Here is a 17,052-nt window from a genome sequence, read left to right on the forward strand (position 1 = left end):
CATGGATACTAGTTCTCCACCAGGGGAGCTCCCGACGCTTTAACTTCTGGTCTTGATTTCTTCATCTGAAAATTGAGTCCAGGGAACGGGGTAGAAGAGACCTTCTCTAAGGCCTTTGGGGCCTGGGTTCTGCCTCCGGCTGGAGACCTGCCGGGGGTCCCACAGCCTCCTCCATGGGCCTGCCCCTTCTTCCCCCAGCTCATCTATGACGCTGGCGTGTCCTTCATGGTCATCATGTTCACCTGGTCGGGCCTGGCCTCCCTCATCTTTCTGAACTGTGTCCTCAACTGGCCCAAAGAATCCTTTCCCTCGCCGGAGGACTTCAACTACAAGTGAGTGGCTGGGGGTGGGGAGTGGGATAGGAGAGGGAGCAGGAAGGTGTGGGTGGGATGGACAGAAGCAGCTTTGGAGTCAGAGAAACCTGGGTGTGCAAATCACCTGAGCTTCCTGAGCTTGGCTTTCTCATCTGAACGGTGGGCCTGGTCTCGCCCACCTGCAGGTGCTCTGGGTAGAAGAGGAGTAAAGCAGGCAGCCAAAACACGGTGACTTAGTCATCTTTCTAGGTTTGGAGGATGAGATCAGAGTAGGAGGGACCCTTGCAATAGTGCCACATGCCACGGGGACCTACCCCCATTAGGGAGAAACTGGGGAGATGGGTCCACAACCAAGCACCTAGGGTGCCAGTCAGATAGCTGTACAGCAAAGTGATTCCATTATACATATATATTCTTTTGCAGATATTTTTCCCTTATAGGTTATGAACAAAACATTGAGTATAGTTCTCTGTGAGATACAGTAGGTCCTTGTTGGTTATCTTTTTTTTTTTTTTTTTTTAGGGCCACACCTGTGGCATATGGAAGTTCCCAGGCGAGGGGTTAAATCGGAACTGTGGCAGCCGGCCTACGCCACAGGCACAGCAACACCAGATCCGAGCCACATCTGCTGCCTCCAACATAGCTCAGAGCAACACTGGATCCTTAACCCACTGAGCGAGGCCAAGGATCGAACTCGCGTCCTCATGGATACACTAGACGGGTTCGTGACCACTGAGCCACAACAGGAGCTCCCGGTTATCTCTTTTATATATAGTAGGATGTGTATGTTAATCCCGAACTCCTACTTTACCCCCCCCGTCCCCATCTGAGTTCTCAATGCAGCCTCCATGGGCACAGCCCAAGTGGAAAACATCTCACCCACCCTCTCTTATGGGGTGCTGAGCCACACAGACACCAGCCCTGCACTTGGGAGCTTGTCAGTGGGCATGTCAGTGCTGGGCAAGGAGGGGCTTGGCTGGCTCTTGAGGGTGGGCTCTGCCCGGCTGGTTCCCACATGCTGCGGCCTGGCTACTGGCAGGGAGAAGATGAAGCTCAGAGAGCTGGCCCTGGATCACAAGGTGACAGGTGACCGCTTCTACACCTATGTGACCATCGTGGGCCAGCGGCTGAGCCAGAAGGCCCCCAGCCTGGAGGAGGGGGCTGACATCTTCATTTCATCCCAGGACGTTCGTGGCATCTCAGAAAAGTCTGCTGAGAGTGAGTGTCTGGTCAAGGTGCCAGCCTCGGGGAACGGAGAGGATGGCCGGGTCCTCACGCAGAGTGGGCGCTCAGGCCTCAGTGCTCTTTCTCCCCTCTTCAGGTCTCATGGCACCCCTTCACAGAGGTGGGCACGTGCCCTATTCATAGAATGGGGACAAAATCAAAGCCCAGAGAATTCTGGGACGTTCAGTTTCGGGGATGTTCTGCTGGGATGAAGGAGGGAGCAGCTTCCAGAACAGGGCAGGGTCTCCACGCCTGTGGGAGAGCTGGTTTTCTCAGCGCTCCCAGCAACCTCTGAACCTCTTGCATCAGGTTATGTTAGGTGGGCCAGCCTCCAGCCTGCAGACTCTGACACTTGGCTGGTTCGTGCCCCCTACTGGCTACAGGGGGAGCTGCACCTGCCTTCTGCCACATTGCAAGGTGTCAGCTCTGAGATGCATGGAAGGAAGATGGGCCTTGGAGTCAGAAGATGGGGGTTTAAGGCTGGCTGCTCCCCGATTACAGGCCATGTGACTTGGGTAGATCACTTAACCCCGCTCTCACTTTCCCTTTCTATTAAACTAGCACTCGGAACACCCACTTCACTGGGGAAGTTAGCTGTGAGGGTTGAAGGAAGCCAGGGATGTGGAAGCTCTTGGTAAACTGGGGAATGCTGTGCAGCTATGTGGATGATAGCCACTGCCGGTCCTCCCGTGGCAGAGCTGCTATGGGCATGAGCGGAGTCCAGCTGACCTTTGGCTTCCAGCCCCTTGAGCTTGGGCAAGCCATTGAGCATTTTGAGCTGCATTTTCCCCATCTGTAGAATGCCCTCAGATGAGCTTGTTGTTGAACTTGATTGCATGGGCTAATTCGTGCCAAGTGTGCAGCACATAGTAAGTGCTTAGTAAATAGTAGCTGGCATCTTAATGACCATGCCAAGCCTAGGTATGCGTACACCCAGAAGTCACTTGAAAAGGTGCTGGTGAGGCAGTTTTAGAGCTGGGCAAGAACTTGGAGGCCAGAGAAGCTGAACCCTCATTTTTGTTGTTGTTTTTTGTTTTGGTTTGGTTTGGTTTTGACCTAGCATGTGGTGGTTTGATGTGGGATCTCAGTTTCCAGACCAGGGATTGAACCTGGGCTGCAGGGGTGAAAGCACTGAATCCTAACCACTAGACCACCAGGGAATTCCCTGAACCCTCGTTTTTGAAGGAACCCGTCCCTCTCCACCGTCACAGTGTCAGAGCCCCCACTAGAACTGCATCAGCTGGGCTGCGCAGAGGCAAATGGAAGATCTGGGCTGGGGGGGGCCCCTCTGTCTTCCCAGAGTCTGTCCCCTTGCGCAAAAGCCTCTTCTCTGCCATTTTCCTGTGGAGCCTCCTCACCATGGGTGTGACCCAGCTGCGAATCATCTTCTTCTTGGCCTCCATGAACAGGATGCTGGAGTACCTCGTGATCAGCGGCCAGGAGCATGGTGAGGTGCTGCTGAGCCCACTGGGGCGGGGGGCAGAAGGGTGTCCCTGACTGAGCTCCTCTCATCCTGGCTTCTCCCCTCCACCCCGCGCAGAGACGGAAAACCTGAAGCAAAGGGTGACAGAGACAGGTAGGGTGATGAAAGCTCGGTCCCTGGCCCACACCCACTCCTCCACTGCCCGCTGCACAGGGAGCCTGGACCTACCCTTGTCACCCTGGGGGTTAGGGATCTAGGACCTTGGGATCAGAGGGAGGCTATTTTGGCATGCCCTCTCCTCTGCTGGAAGTGGGTGACAGTGCCCACGGGGCGGCAGGCATCACTCACGCCACTTGCTGACCCCACTTCTCTTCCTGTCCTGCCCAGTTGAATTCTACTCCTCTGTCTTTGGGGCCGCGCAACTGTTGTGCATCCTCACCTCCCCCCTCATTGGCTACATCATGGACTGGAAGATCAAGGACTGCGTGGACATCCCCACCAAGGCCCCTGCCAGGTGACCTGCACAAGGGTGGTGACCGCCATGTGCGTTCACATCTAACATCTCACTTCATCCTCCCAAGAGCCCTGGGAGGGAAGGAGGTCCATCCCTTTTGATAGACAAGAAAACTGAGACTAAGGGGGGACATGGCTTGCTTGATGATAAGTAGAGTTGACACCAAGTGCTGACTGTGCACTGGGCACTCGCATTGTCTTACTTAATCCTGCATCAGCTCCCTGAGGTCGGTAACGTCCATCATTATCCTGGTTTCACAGATGAGGAGCTGAGACACAGAAAGGTTAAGTAACTTACCCAAGGTCACACAGCTCTCAGTAGCTGTTTTCAGAACCTTGGTTAAAAAGGGTATACTCTGGATTCCCGTCGTGGCTCAGGTGTTAACGAATCCGACTAGGCACCATGAGGTTGCGGGTTTGATCCCTGGCCTTGCTCAGCGGGTTAAGGATCTGGCGTTGCTGTGAGCTGTGGTGTAGGTCGAAGACGCAGTTTGGATCCTGCATTGCTGTGGCTCTGGCATAGGCCAGTGGCTACAGCTCTGATTAGACCCCTAGCCTGGGAACCTCCATATGCCGCAGGAGCGGCCCAAGAAATGACAAAAAGACAAAAAAAAAAAAAAAAAAAAAAAGGCATATTCTAGGAGTTCCTGTGGTGGCTCAGTGTATTAAGAACCTATTATCCATGAGGATGTGGGGTCCATCCCTGGTCTTGCTCACTGTGTTAAGGGTTATGCCTTGCGGCACAGGTTGCAGATATGGCTCCAATCTGGTATTGCTGTGGCTGTTGTGTAGGTGAGCAGTTGCAGCTCCAATTCAACCCCTAGCCTGGGAACTTGCATATGCCACAGGTGCCGTCCTAAAAAGAAAAAAGAAGGGGGGGGTACACACTAAAGCCTTAAGTCAGGAAGAGATAGGGTTGGTATATTAGATATCTATTGATCTATAACAAATTACCACCAAATTTGCATCTTTAGACAACAGACGTTTCCCATCTCATAGTTTCTGCGAGTCGGGAATCTGGGAATGACGTAGCTGGATGCTTTTGGCTCTGAGTCTGTCTGAGTCTGTTTGAACGGGTGTAACAAAACACCGGAGTAGCTTATAATCTGTAGATACTTACTTCTCGCTGTTCCAGCAGCTGGAATCCTGAGCTCCACATGCCAGCCCTGTTGGGTGAGGATCCTCTTCTGGGTGGAAGACATCTCGCTGTGTCCTCTCATAGGGGACCTGGGGAGCTCTGTGCGGCCTCTTTCATAAGGGCACAAGTCACCTCCCAAAGGCCCTACCTCTGAATACCATCACAGTGGGCATGAGGATTTCTTTCTTTTTTAAAAATATTTATTTTATATAATATATATATATATATATATTTTTTTTTTCTTTAAAGGCCTCATGTGTGGCACATGGAAATTCCCAGGCTAGGGATTGAATCGGAGCTGCAGCTGCTGGCCTGCACCACAGCCAGCAGAATGTGGGACCCAAGCTGTATCTGTGATCTATACCACAGCTCATGGCAACACCGGATCCTTAACCCACTGAGCAAGGCCAGGGATCGAACCCATGCCCTCACTGGCTACTAGTTAAGTCCATTACCACTGAGCTACTGTGGGAACTCCTTTCCTTTTTTTTTTTTTTTTAATCTTTTTAGGGCTGCACCCTTGGGATATGGACGTTCCCAGGCTAGGAGGCAAATTGGAGCCATAGCTGAGGGCAGGGATCAAACCCACATCCTCATGAATACTGTCAGGTTCTTAACCCTCTGAGCCACAATGGGAACTCCAGGCAGGAGGGTTTCAACATCAGAATTTGGGGAAGGTGGGGTACAAATATTCAGACCATAGAAAGATCTCTCATAAGATTGTTGTCAAGCTATTAGCCAGGGCCTTGGTCATCTGAAGTACTGCCTGAGGCTGGACAGTTACTCCTGAGAGCACTAGGGTGGCTGTGGCAGGAGGTTCGGTTCCTCCCAAGCTGGGCCTCTCTGAAGGCTGCTCAGGACCCAGCAGCTGGCTGGCCCGCAGCAAGACGGCTCAGGGAGGGGGACTAGGGCAGAGGCTGCAGTGTCTTTCATGTTGTGACCTCAGAAGTGGTATTGTCTTCAGTGGTATTGCAGAAGGGGACTATACCGCGGTGTGAATACAGGATGTGGGGGTCACTGAGGCCATTATGTTGGCTGGAGACCACGAGTGGGTCTTGACTTGAGGTCTTCTGACTGTTTGTGCTCTTTTTTAAATTTTTATTTTCATTTATTTATGGTTGCACCTACAGCATGGATTGAATTGAGCTGCAAGCTGTGGCAATGCTGGATGCTTAATTCACTGTGCCAGGTTGGGGATCAAACTTGCACCTCTGCAGAGACCTGCACTGCTGCAGCTGGATTCTTTTTCTTTCTTTCTTTTTTTTTTTTTTTTTTTTTTTTTTTTTTTTTTTTTTTTTTTTTTTAGAGCAAATCAATTCATAAGATTTACTGTAGTTTTTTTTTTAATTTCCCCAGTACATTATTTTTCTTTTTCTACCATACAGCATGGTGACCCAGTTACACATACATATATGTATACATTCTTTTTTCTCACAATGTCATGCTCCATCATAAGTGACTAGATATAGTTCCCAGTGCAGTTGGACTCTTAACCCACTGCACCACAGTGGGAACTCCCTGCTTATGCCCTTTCTGTGTTAATCTTTTTCTTTTTTTTTTTTTTTTCGTCTTTTGTCTTTTTAGGGCTGCACCTGTGGCATATGCAGTTTCCCAGGCTAGGGGTCTGATTGGAGCTGTGGCATCCAGCCTATACCACAGCCACAGCAACGCAGGATCCAAGCTGCATCTGCAACCTACACCACAATTCACGGCAACCCCAGATTCTTGAGCAAGGGCAGGGATCGAACCCGCAACCTCGTGGTTCCTAGTCGGATTCGTTTCCGCTGCGCCACGACGGGAACTCCTCTGTGTTAATCTAGATAGTCCTGTTTGTCCCGAGAGGATGGGAGAGGGAGACTAGGAGAGAAGACACCTAAGGATGTAGCTTCCCTCTCCATCAGTGGTGCCCTGGCCCTGGTACCCAGTCTCCCCTCCTTGCTCTGGCCATGATCCATCAGCAGGGCCCTTCCATCTGGGACCAATGGGCAACCTTCCGTTGTCTATCTGAGCCTACTGACCTCTCCTCTGGTAGCCCCTGATCATGCTAGAGGGAGGGGCTTGCTGGGCAGTCAGGGGTCCAGCTGCCGTCCCCAGAGTGGCATCTACCTTTGTCCAGGCTGGTGGGTAGGGACACTTCCACGGGGGGCTTCTGATGAGGGATGGCGTGAGGACTCCCCGTTCTCTGCCTGCCTTCCCAGCCTGGATTCTCAGACTTCTGGGTGCTTGTGAAATACTTGGGATGGTTTTCCCAATGCAGATTCCAGGGCCCTACTGGTGAGATTCTGGTGTCTGGGGTAAGGCCCTGAATGATGTTGGGGGAGCCACACTTTGAGAAAGGCAAGGCTGGAGAGAATGGCTCTCTCTCTTTTCTGCTGCCCTGGAGGGGGACGGGCCATGCTGAGAACGTGGAGGGGGTGCTGCTGAGGAGGTAGAGGCAGCAGCCAGTGACGGCCTGTTCTCCTCAGGGATGGTGCGGCCACCAACTCCGTCAGACCGCGCTACCTCAAGATCCAGAAGCTCACCAATGCCATCAACGCCTTCACCCTGACCAATCTGCTGCTCGTGGCGTTTGGCATCACCTGCCTCATCAACAGCTTACACCTCCAGGTACCGACCTCCATCCTCCCTGCTCTCCCTGCCTCCCAGAGCCCCGCCAAAGGCAGGGTTCACCCAGCACCTGCCCTCCAGGAAGCGTGGCTCTTCTGGGTCTGTTTCCTGGGTTCTGCAGGAAGCATTTCTAGCAGGTTGCGTGGGTCAGGGGGCAGGCCCATGTAGGCTCTGGTCTCACCTCGTCTTTACCCAGCCTTCCTCCTGCCTTCCCCTGCCCCTGCACTTAACCTCTCCCCTCTCTCTTTCTGGTTTCAGTTTTTGACCTTTGTCCTGCTCACCGTGATTCGAGGCTTCTACCACTCGGCCTGTGGGGGCCTCTATGCTGCAGTGTGAGTCAGCTGGGGCCGAACTCCCCTCCTGAGCTTCCCCTCCAAAACCAGAGACTCCTAGAGCAGAGCCGAAAGGACCCCAGACTCCCCTTGGTGCACCCCTCTCCAGCCTCCCTGGAAGGCTGACATCTGGAGGTGGTCTGGTCCACGGGTCTCTCTGAGCTCCTCTAACGACGGGGAGCTCACTACCTCTAAGGCAGTCCCCCCCACCCCCAACTGTGGGACAGCTCCAGTCAGAAGGTCTTCCCTTAAGGGAAGCTAAAATATTTGGTTTGATGACATTTTTACCTCCTCTCCAGAACAGCTCCCAGAGTGGCCTCTCTCACCATGTCAGCCCTGTCAAAATTTCCAGAGAGCAATCTTGTTTGCCTCATGATCTTCCTGCTTCGTGTCCAGCACACCCTTCCCTGCCCTGTTCCTGTTCCCCGTTTTCTTCTGGTCCCTATGGCTGAGTGTCTCTTCCACGTGTGTGATGGAGCAAGAGGGGTGACAACTTGGTAACCGCTGGGGAGCGCTTACTCCGTGGCGGGCACCCGGCGGATGTGGTCCCCTCATTCAAACCTCGAGGGCACCTCAGACAGACTTGGAGTCATCCTCAATTCCTCCCTTCCTCACAGCCCACATCCACGCCATCAGCAAGCCTGCCAGCTCCACATTCCACAGACTCCAAGCCCAGCCCTTCTCAGCATCTCCAGCAATGCCACTCCCGCCTGCCACTGCCACCTGCCCTTGTCTCCCTCAGTATTTTTAACAAGGGAGCTGGAGACACCTGTTAGAACATAAGTCTCTTCCCGTCACCCCACGGCTGCCCGCCCCACCCTCATTTTCTTCCCCTCCCCCACCTTGCTCACCCCTGCCCCCACCCTGGCTGTCTTGTGCATGTGGCAGTAACCCCAAGCATGTTCCCTCCTCGGGGCCCTTGGACTTGCTGTCCCCTCTGCCTAGCACGTTCTCCCTCCAGGTTGCCACGAGGCTGCCAGCCGTCTCAGCTTCTTCAGCTCTCCTCTCAGTGAGGCCTCCCATACTCTCTACAGTCTCAGCCCCCTAGACACCCTCACCCCATCCCCCTGCTTAACTGCTCCCCTTAGCACTTCATCACTGCCGGTCACACCATCCGGGTTTTTTTTTTTTTCACTTTTTTTTAAAGGGCTGCGCCCGTGGCATATGGAGATTCCCAGGCTAGGGGTCACATCGGAGCTACAGCTGCTATGTCACAGCCACAGCAACTCGGGATCCAAGCCCCATCTGTGACCTATACCACAGCTCACAGCAACGCCGGATCCTTCATCCACTGGGCGAGGCCGGGGATTGAACCCACATTCTCATGGATACTGGTTGGGTTCATTTCTGCTGCACCACAATGGTGGTGGGAAGCCCACACCATAGGTTTTTCTTGGGGACTACCACCTGCCCCACCAGAATGCCACCTCCATGTCCGTCTGGTCCACTGCTGTATCTCTGTGTGGCTGGGACACTACCTGGCACATAATAGGAGCTTAATGCATATGTGTTAAGAGGATAAACAGCCCAGTGAAGTTAGTGCTATCCCTGTTTCTAGTGAAGGAAGTGAGGCTCAGAGAGATTGAGTTACTTGCTTTTATCACGCAGACAGTGGGTATCAGAAACCAGCTCAGGGGCGTGCCTGCTGTGGCTCAGTGGGTTAAGAATCTGACTAGTATCCATGAGGATGAGGGTTTGATTCCTGGCCTTGCTAAGAGGGTTAAGGATCCAGTGTTGCTGTGACTGTGGCATAGGCTGACAGCTGCAGCTCTGCTTCGTTCCCTAGCCTGGGAACTTCCTATGCCCTGGGTGTGGCCCTTTAAAAAAGAAAAGAAACCAATTCAGCAGTCCCGAAGTCACAGCATACACGCTGGAGGCCTGGGACCGAAGAACACATGCAGAGAGCCTGATCTCTTATGTTCTGCCTGGTCTGGCTAATACAGAGTATTGTCCAGGGAGGGACAGGGCGGGCGGGGGCCCGGCTGGAGAGGGCCCCATGTCGCTCACATTTGGAACCTCCCTCTTCTCATTGACAGGTACCCAACCAACCACTTCGGGACATTGACAGGCCTGCAGTCTCTCACCAGTGCCATGTTCGCCCTGCTCCAGCAGCCACTCTTCATGGCCATGGTGGGACCCTTGAAAGGAGAGCCCTTCTGGGTGAGAAGCAAGGGGAGCCCCTTTCCCGAGTTGGGGGTGGCGGGCTCTTGTGTTTGACGGAATCCCTCACTCTCGTCTCAGCCAGGAGGCACCTTGGATGTCTCTGATCTGGGGCTTCCCAAGCTGGCTGTCCGTCAGAACCCCTCAGAGACTCTCCAGCCCACTGAATCAGCCTCTCTTGGCCTGGGCCCAGGACTCTGGAATATGCTCCCAGGTGACTTGTCAAGTGGTCCGGTTCAGATCCAGCCTAGTTCCATCCAGTGCAAGGGTCTTCTCACCAGTGCCCCTAGAAAGGGGTTCCTACAAATGCTCTTAGCTCAAACACCCCCAGCAATGGCAGCAGCCATTGATGTTTTCATTTTTGTTTTCTTTTTCTTTTTTGGCCACCCCACAGCACATGGAATTCCTGGGCCAGGGATCAGATCTGAGCTGCAGTTGGGACCTATGCTGCAGCTGTGGCAGTGCCAGATCCTTTAAACCACTGTGCTAGGGCCCAGGATCAACCTCCATCCTGGTGCTGCAGAGACATCACTGGTCTTATTGAGCCACAGCAGGAACTCTGCTATTGGTCTTGTTAGAAAGGCTTTTCCTAATATCACATTGACCTCCCTAAAGCTGACATCTGCCCTGAGGGGCCACCCACTCCCAAACCCTCCTGCAAGAATGACGACGAAATAACCGCTGCCGTTTACCAGGTGCTCTCCAGGTGCTGAGGACAGGTGCCCTAGGCCTGTCCTTAGCTAGGGGCCACGGCGGCCCAGATAAGGAGGCTCGTAGAGTTGAGACGGCTTTGCCCAGAGCCGCATAGTACATGGCACAGAGGGGGACTGCGCTGGGTCCAAGGCCCTCCTGAAGGCCCCTGGGCTGGGCCTCCCGGGCCTTTTGTCCCAGTCTGTGCCCCCAGCTCATTTAACCACCTGAGAGCTTCTTCTCACCACCCCAGAAGGGGTCCTGTTATCAGTGTCCTCAAAGGTCCAGCTTCCCAGCCCAGAATCCCCCAGGTCATTTGGGCACCGGTGTTAGCTGGGGTTCAGACCAGGCCCTGTCACTTCTCAAGGCTGCCGGACGCTCGGTGAGATGCCGGTGGGCACTCGTGAGCATTCAGTGTGTTTGTCGTTCTGGCCCAGGACCCGGAGTACAGACGGCTGCCTTCTCCTCCCTGAGGGAGGCTGAGGAGGGTCCCTGAGGGCGAACTTGACTTTTTCTCTCTCTCCCTCCTTTGCCCTAAAGGTGAATCTGGGCCTCCTGCTCTTCTCACTCCTGGGATTCCTGCTCCCTTGCTACCTCTTCTGCTACCGTGCCCAGCTCCAGAGGGAGTATGCCACCCACTGGGAGGACCCCCCCAAAGGGGCCTGCCAACCCCGAGGTGAAAGCGTAGACCTCTGAGCCGAGGGGCCTGGATGAAGGCCACCGAGGCCAGCGCAGCCAAAGGGAGTGCCTCGTGGCTTTTCTACCTGTAACCTCCGCCCAGAGCTAGGGGCTGTGGATTTATAAATACGGATAGAAGTTCTGTTTTTGTAGAGACTTGCTAAAAGGAAAAAAAAAAAAAAAAAAAAAAAAAAAAGATCTCCCAAAGCAATGTTCCATTGACTGAAGATGTCCCCCATGCTAGGATTGGGCCTTCTTGATCCTGGGATTAGAGGAGACCAGGGTGCCTTTGGCTACCCTGCCTTTTCCTCTGGGGCCTGTCCTAGGGGCTTGCCTGCTGGTGCTTCTTGGGGGCTTGTGGAATCAGTGAAGAGCAGCCCCCAAGGCCTCAGCTGTGTAGGGTCTAGAGTGTACATACATGTGTGTGGGTGTGTGTGTATGAAACCACCTTCCCCTTGGAGGAAAGGGGCCTGAGGTGCTGGCTGTGTCCTGGATGGGGTGTCAGGGGGGAGCCCCTTCTAGAGCTGGAGAGTGAGTGCCCTCCCTGGTGCTGCTGCTTGCAGATCTTAGAGGAAATTAAAAGGGAAGCGAGAGACTGGTGTGTCTCTCTTTGGCTCGGGTGGGGGGGGGTGTTTACCCACACCCCCATCCCTCTTCCTCACCCACACTCAGCTGGGCATTAAGTAGGACACCCAAAGTGCCAGCCTGTCCACCTCTGGCTGTCTGGCTCACCTTCCTGTTCTCAACCATGCCCTGCCCTTAAGTGTCTGCAGGGAGTCTGGATCCCTGCCCTCTGCTCCTGTCCACCACTTCCTAGGGTTTGGGGCACCTGTGGGTGCTTGGCCTTTGTCCCTACAGGGGATCAGGGAAGGGTGCTTTGGAAAGAGTGCTAAGGAATGAGTCTCAGACTTTTCTATCAAGGCACCCCTGGAGGTCTCTTGTAAGGAACACTTTCTTAAAATATTTTATCTTAAAACTTTATGCAAATTCGAGCATCATTTTATGCTCTATTTATATTGACCTTTGGCAATAAAGTTAGGCTTTAAAATTACCTGCATCAGAGTTCCCTGGTGGCTCACTGGGTTAAGGATCTAGTGTTGTCACTGCTGTGTTGCCGGTTTGATCTCTGGCCTGTGAACTTCCACATGCCGCAGATGTGGCAAAAAAAAAAAAAAAAAAAAAAAAAAAAAAAAGAAAAGAAAAAAGAAAGACAATCATGTGCATCAAGGAAGACACTATCTATCTTTAAGGACATGGGACCTTCCAGGAAGCGATACCTTATTTATCCCACTCCTGCATTTGTTTCTGTCCTGGGTCATAAACCTTAGAGGCTGGAGTAAGTCACAGAATGGAGGCATAATGCAGGAAGGGGCCACCAATATTTTCTGAGGATCTGCCTGTCGTAGCTACACAGGTATCTCATTTCCTCCTAACTATCAGTGATCTGTGTCTTCGGCTGTTTTGTAGATTGAGGAAAACCCAGAGAGAGGAAGGCACAAGACCCAAGGTTACAGCTGGTAGGTAGTGAAGCTGTGCTTGGAAGCCTCCAATTGTGACGGCTGAGTCCTAACCACAAGGCTGCTAAGGCAATCAGTGGCAGAAAGGAGGTTCCAAGATAGCCCAGCTCCTGGCTGCCCTCTGAGGGCTAAGAATGACCGCAAAGGCCCTATCCACTCCCCACCCCACCCCGCCCCCACACGCAAAAAAACATCCCTTGGAGAATCCCCAAATATTAACCTTGGAAGACAGTATTCTAGGTATGCCCTCCCTTTATCTTAAACTCTCGTTTGAAATTGCTAAAACAGACTGACCCACCCGTTTTACCAACATCCACCGGAGTCTGGAGACTTGTCAAAGTCGTATAGCAGATCCCTGGCTGCTCTGAGCCCAGACTCCTGGCTTCCAACACAGTTCCCTTTTCGCAAAATATCAAATCAGGATTGGACAGCACCCATCAACGGGTTGAACGGGTTCCCGCCCGAGTCTCACCCCACTCCCTGTCTCGGACTTTGACTCTCCCCGCACAGTCTGGTGGAGGTTGATCACAAGCGATGAACAGAAAAGTGCGGCGGACGGAGGAGGCAAGTCGTGTGCGCCGGGTACTCGGTGTGCCCAGCAGGCGGCGCTGCGTGGCCGCGGCTGGACCTGGGTGGGAGCGGGCGGCGAGCCAGGAAGGGAACCCTCACACCCCTCCGCATACACCCCATACCCACTAGTCTGCCTTTCCCGGGTCTCGATCTCCAGACCTCTACCCTGGCTTGCTCTGCCCTCCTTTGAGATGCCCCCACGCCACGCCTCCCCCCTTCCACCCTAATCTCCTGCTCCACCGACTCTGGAGACTGAAGGAGGGGTCTCGACACTCCCCCTGCTCAGCTGTGGCCTGGGACCCGTTGGGAGATGCTAGCAGAGATCTCGGACTCCTGGGGGAGGGATGTCTCCCCTCTCCCCGTTCTGGGATGGGGAACTTGGGGAAGGGGGCTGGGCAGGGGAGGAAGCGAGCTGGAGCCGTGTTTGTCGCGGCGCTGCCGAGTGGAACAGATGGCTGGGGAGGGGAGAGGGTACGTGGCGGGGAGGAGGAGGGGTGCGGGGGCCGGAGGATGAGGAACGTGGAATTTCGACGCCCCGAGTCTCCCAGGAGAAGCCCCCCTCCCGGTCTCTTCCCAGAAAGAGGGGCGGGCTAGCGCCTGCCTTTTACGGGGAGAACCCGGGCCTCGGGCCCGCAGCAGACCCCGCCGTCCCCCGCAGGCGCGCCCCTCACCCCTTAGACTCACCCCAGCCGGTGGGGTCAAGGCCGCAGGGAGCGGCCTGGGTCGTAAGGGTTAATGGGGCCACGCTCCGGGGGAGGGGCGAGGGGGCGGCGGGAAGTGGGCTCCGGAGCTGGGAGCGAGTTCAGGGATCGAGTTCAGGGATTGTAAATAGCTGAGGGAAAACGTGTTAATTGGAACGTTATGCAGATGAGCTGGGACGGGGGGTTGGGGAGGGCAGAGGGAGGGAGAAGGTCAGACGGTACCGACCTGAGGCAGGCCTGAAGGTCTCCTGCCAGAGGAGTGAGGGGGAGCTGTCCACGGGTTTACCTGCGCTTTGAACCTCGGGGGAGGACCGCTGGTCTCTGGAGGTGAGGCCTCCTCCCTGACCCTAGGGCTCCAGACACGGGACTTCCAGAGTCTCCACATCTGGGAACCAGAGGGTCGCGATCTCAGATCGACCGGGAAGGTGGGGGCAACATGCAAGTGACTGTGGCTGCTTACCTTGGGTCACATTTACTGCTCCCCCCACCTCCCGCATTTGTCTCCATACTCCTCTCACTCTGTCCTTTTTTCCCCATCCCTGCCATCATTCTCTCCATGCAAGGGTGTAGTCTGTAACTCCCACCAGGCGTGTGTGTGTGTGTGTGTGTGTGTGTGTGTGTGTGTGTTGGTGGGGAATCTAACTTTGCTCCTATTGCTTTCTCCTGTCTGTCCCCCCAGGACCACCCCACCTTTGAGGAGCTGCTTCTTGGTCTTTAGAGAGCTTCATAACCCACCCCCATGTGCTAAAATGCAGGTTCCAGGGCTCCCTTCGGGATCTGGTTCAGTAGGTCTGAAGCACTCAGGCAGGAATTTGCATCTTAGCATTTTCTCACCTACATCAGATAGAAAAGACCTTCCTTTTGGAAACGCTCTGCAGGGAATTGGTGGGCTGGAAAGACTGGACAAGCCTCCGTCAACAGCTCCCCACTCCCTCCTCCATGCTCCTGACCTCACCTCTGCTCAGTATGGCCATTTCTGCTTCCGGTGTGAGAGTACCAGGGCATGGAGAAGGTGCCAGGAAGGAGGGAAGGAAGGGGGAAAGGGAGGGAGGAAGGAGGGAGAAAGAAAGATAGAGTCTGCACCTGACTTTTCCAGCTGAGCGGGATTTACCCTTCTCCCTCCACTGCCTGCTTCCCTCCTCTCTCAACCACCAGCCTTGCCTCATCTTCTTGCTTCACTCCCCCCCCCTCATCTGAAGAAGGCCAAAGAATCTTGGGGTAGGCAGTTTGGATCTTAGGGGGTAATGGCAGAGCCAAAACCCCCACCTCTAAAGGAAAGAGGCAAAGGCACCCCGAGGGTTGGAGACAACAGGAGGAGGGAGGCAGGGCTTGAGGAAAGATAATAATAACTACAAAGATGTAGGTCACCTTTCCATGGGCTATTGCACTTACTCCCTACAAGGACTCAATTTAGGCAGACGCTAGTGCCCCCAGGTTATAAATGCCAACCAAAACACAACAAAACAAGGGCTGTTCAGAGAAGTTAAGTGACTTGATCAAGGTCACACAGTAAGTGGGAAAATAACTAGGTCAGGCACCCTTCTGCTTCCCCCAAATCATTGCTCAAGAGGCAACTGGGTAGCTGACCCAGGCCTACCCTCCTTGCGCCACCCCCAGGGGGACTGGCACCATGAACACGGATGAAAGGACATGCTCAGGTTTCGGAACATCTGACAAGTCTGGAAGCATTAAAAATTCATGTAGAAACCTGACCCCCGCTGGACCTTGGGCCTGCCACCTGGCCTGTCCCTGGCCCGGGGGGCAAATTTCCCTTCAGCAGGGTCCTGGGAGCCCCCAGGTCTTTGTCTTTCACAGGAGAGGGGTTCTCGCATGGATCAGGAAGTTAAAGGCAGGAGCCAGCAGCTCAGAAAGCAGGGTTGAGAGCCGTCCCCCCACCTAGAGGGTAAGAACCTTAGAGGTTTAAGGGCTTATAAACCTTGTCATCTGGCGTCCTTCTATCCCTCTCCCCAAGCAGATAGCTGCTCACTCTCAGTTAAGGGTGACTGAGCTTGGCTATGATACCCAAGGTGGCCAGCGGGGGGCTGCCATCTGCTAGGAGGGAACCCTAGCCTGAGCCTCTAGAGGCAGCTTTGAAGGACAAGAACTTGGCCTCCCCCCCACCCCCACTGACAACGTCAGCAAGACACAGTTTTGGCCTTGGGGAAGGGCCCAGGAGTCTGTCATCTGAGGACAGGGGAGAGGGTTCCTCATTTGGGGGAGAGACTGAGGAATTTTAGAGAGGGTTCAAAATAGGTTTGTGGGTTTCAAGTGCATGCTAACCGATGGCCAGCATGATACAGTCATTCTAGCTGGAGGGAAGGTTTTTGGGACAAGGCCACACGAGAGAAAAAGCTGGAGAGGCAGTTGGGACCAGCCTCTGAAGAGAATCTTTGAAGCTTTGCTGAGGTGTTTTCTCTTTAACCTGTAGGCAATAGGGAGCCGGTGTAGGTTCCTGAGTAAAAACAAAATGACATAATGCAAATTTGGATGAATCTGGCCAACATGGGCCAGCTGAGTAGGAGGGAGAGAGAGATTGAATGGAGGAAAACCAGCGAGGAGGTTATTGCTATTTTCTCCTACATTCTAGGCATGAGGTAATGAGGAGATGCAGCAGGGAGGTAGCAGGAGGATGGAAAGGAAGGGCTGGATTGGGGCTAGAGGGAGACGGGGTAAACCGGGAGAGAGATTAGAGAAAAGGCAGGCTTAATTCGGCTAGGTGTCAGGCAGAGGAAAAGAACACAGATACGGAGAGGTGAATGAGTTTTGTTTCCTTCAGGGCTGAGGCATCATGGACAAATCCTTTCCCCTCTCTGGGCCTCCACTTCTCCCTCAGAGCATCCTTGGAGGTTGGCCTGGATGCCTTTGAAAATCCCCCTCATGTCAGGGTGTGTGGCTCAGGCTTGTAAACTTGCATGGTTTGGGGAGGCTGGGGTTGTGTGTGAGCTTTCTGGGGGTGGTCTCTGTGGGGGGACCCTTGTGAGCCACTGCACATGCCCGTCAGTATTTGGGGTGCATCTGCCCGCCTGTGGGACCCGTGGGTGTTGGCATGCCTGCACGTGCTCCCCGGCTCCGCTCTGTGTGAGTGTGTGAGAGAGCGTGGGTGGGCACGTGATGGGCGTCTGTGGGTCTGTCTGGGCGGGTGGGGGTGGGGTGGGGAGAAAGTGCCATTGCTGTAGGCTTCTTCC

The 17,052-nt window shown here is 54.1% G+C and overlaps 1 protein-coding gene across 9 annotated transcripts in view; it reads left to right on the forward strand.

Moving 5' to 3' along the window:
* SLC43A1 (solute carrier family 43 member 1) overlaps positions 1-12,128 on the forward strand; it is a 30,755-nt gene extending 18,627 nt beyond the window's left edge. For 8 of the 9 annotated variants that reach the window (XM_085010060.1, XM_085010056.1, XM_085010055.1 and 5 more), the window contains 9 exons: positions 199-332; positions 1,354-1,532; positions 2,839-2,985; positions 3,079-3,114; positions 3,349-3,475; positions 7,078-7,219; positions 7,478-7,551; positions 9,588-9,711; positions 10,942-12,128. In XM_085010060.1, the coding sequence (XP_084866186.1) occupies positions 199-332; positions 1,354-1,532; positions 2,839-2,985; positions 3,079-3,114; positions 3,349-3,475; positions 7,078-7,219; positions 7,478-7,551; positions 9,588-9,711; positions 10,942-11,097 (1,119 nt within the window). In that variant the 3' untranslated portion in view covers positions 11,098-12,128. The remainder of the gene's footprint in view (positions 1-198; positions 333-1,353; positions 1,533-2,838; positions 2,986-3,078; positions 3,115-3,348; positions 3,476-7,077; positions 7,220-7,477; positions 7,552-9,587; positions 9,712-10,941) is intronic. The other variant, XM_085010057.1, reaches the window with a different exon arrangement.
* The last annotated feature ends 4,924 nt before the right edge of the window (positions 12,129-17,052 follow it).

This window comes from Sus scrofa, chromosome 2 (genome assembly GCF_054392235.1).
Source record: "Sus scrofa isolate SSC_HxYL_T2T_F1_AM1 chromosome 2, Sscrofa_HxYL_maternal_Yorkshire_Landrace_v2.0, whole genome shotgun sequence".
Lineage (NCBI taxonomy): Eukaryota > Metazoa > Chordata > Mammalia > Artiodactyla > Suidae > Sus > Sus scrofa.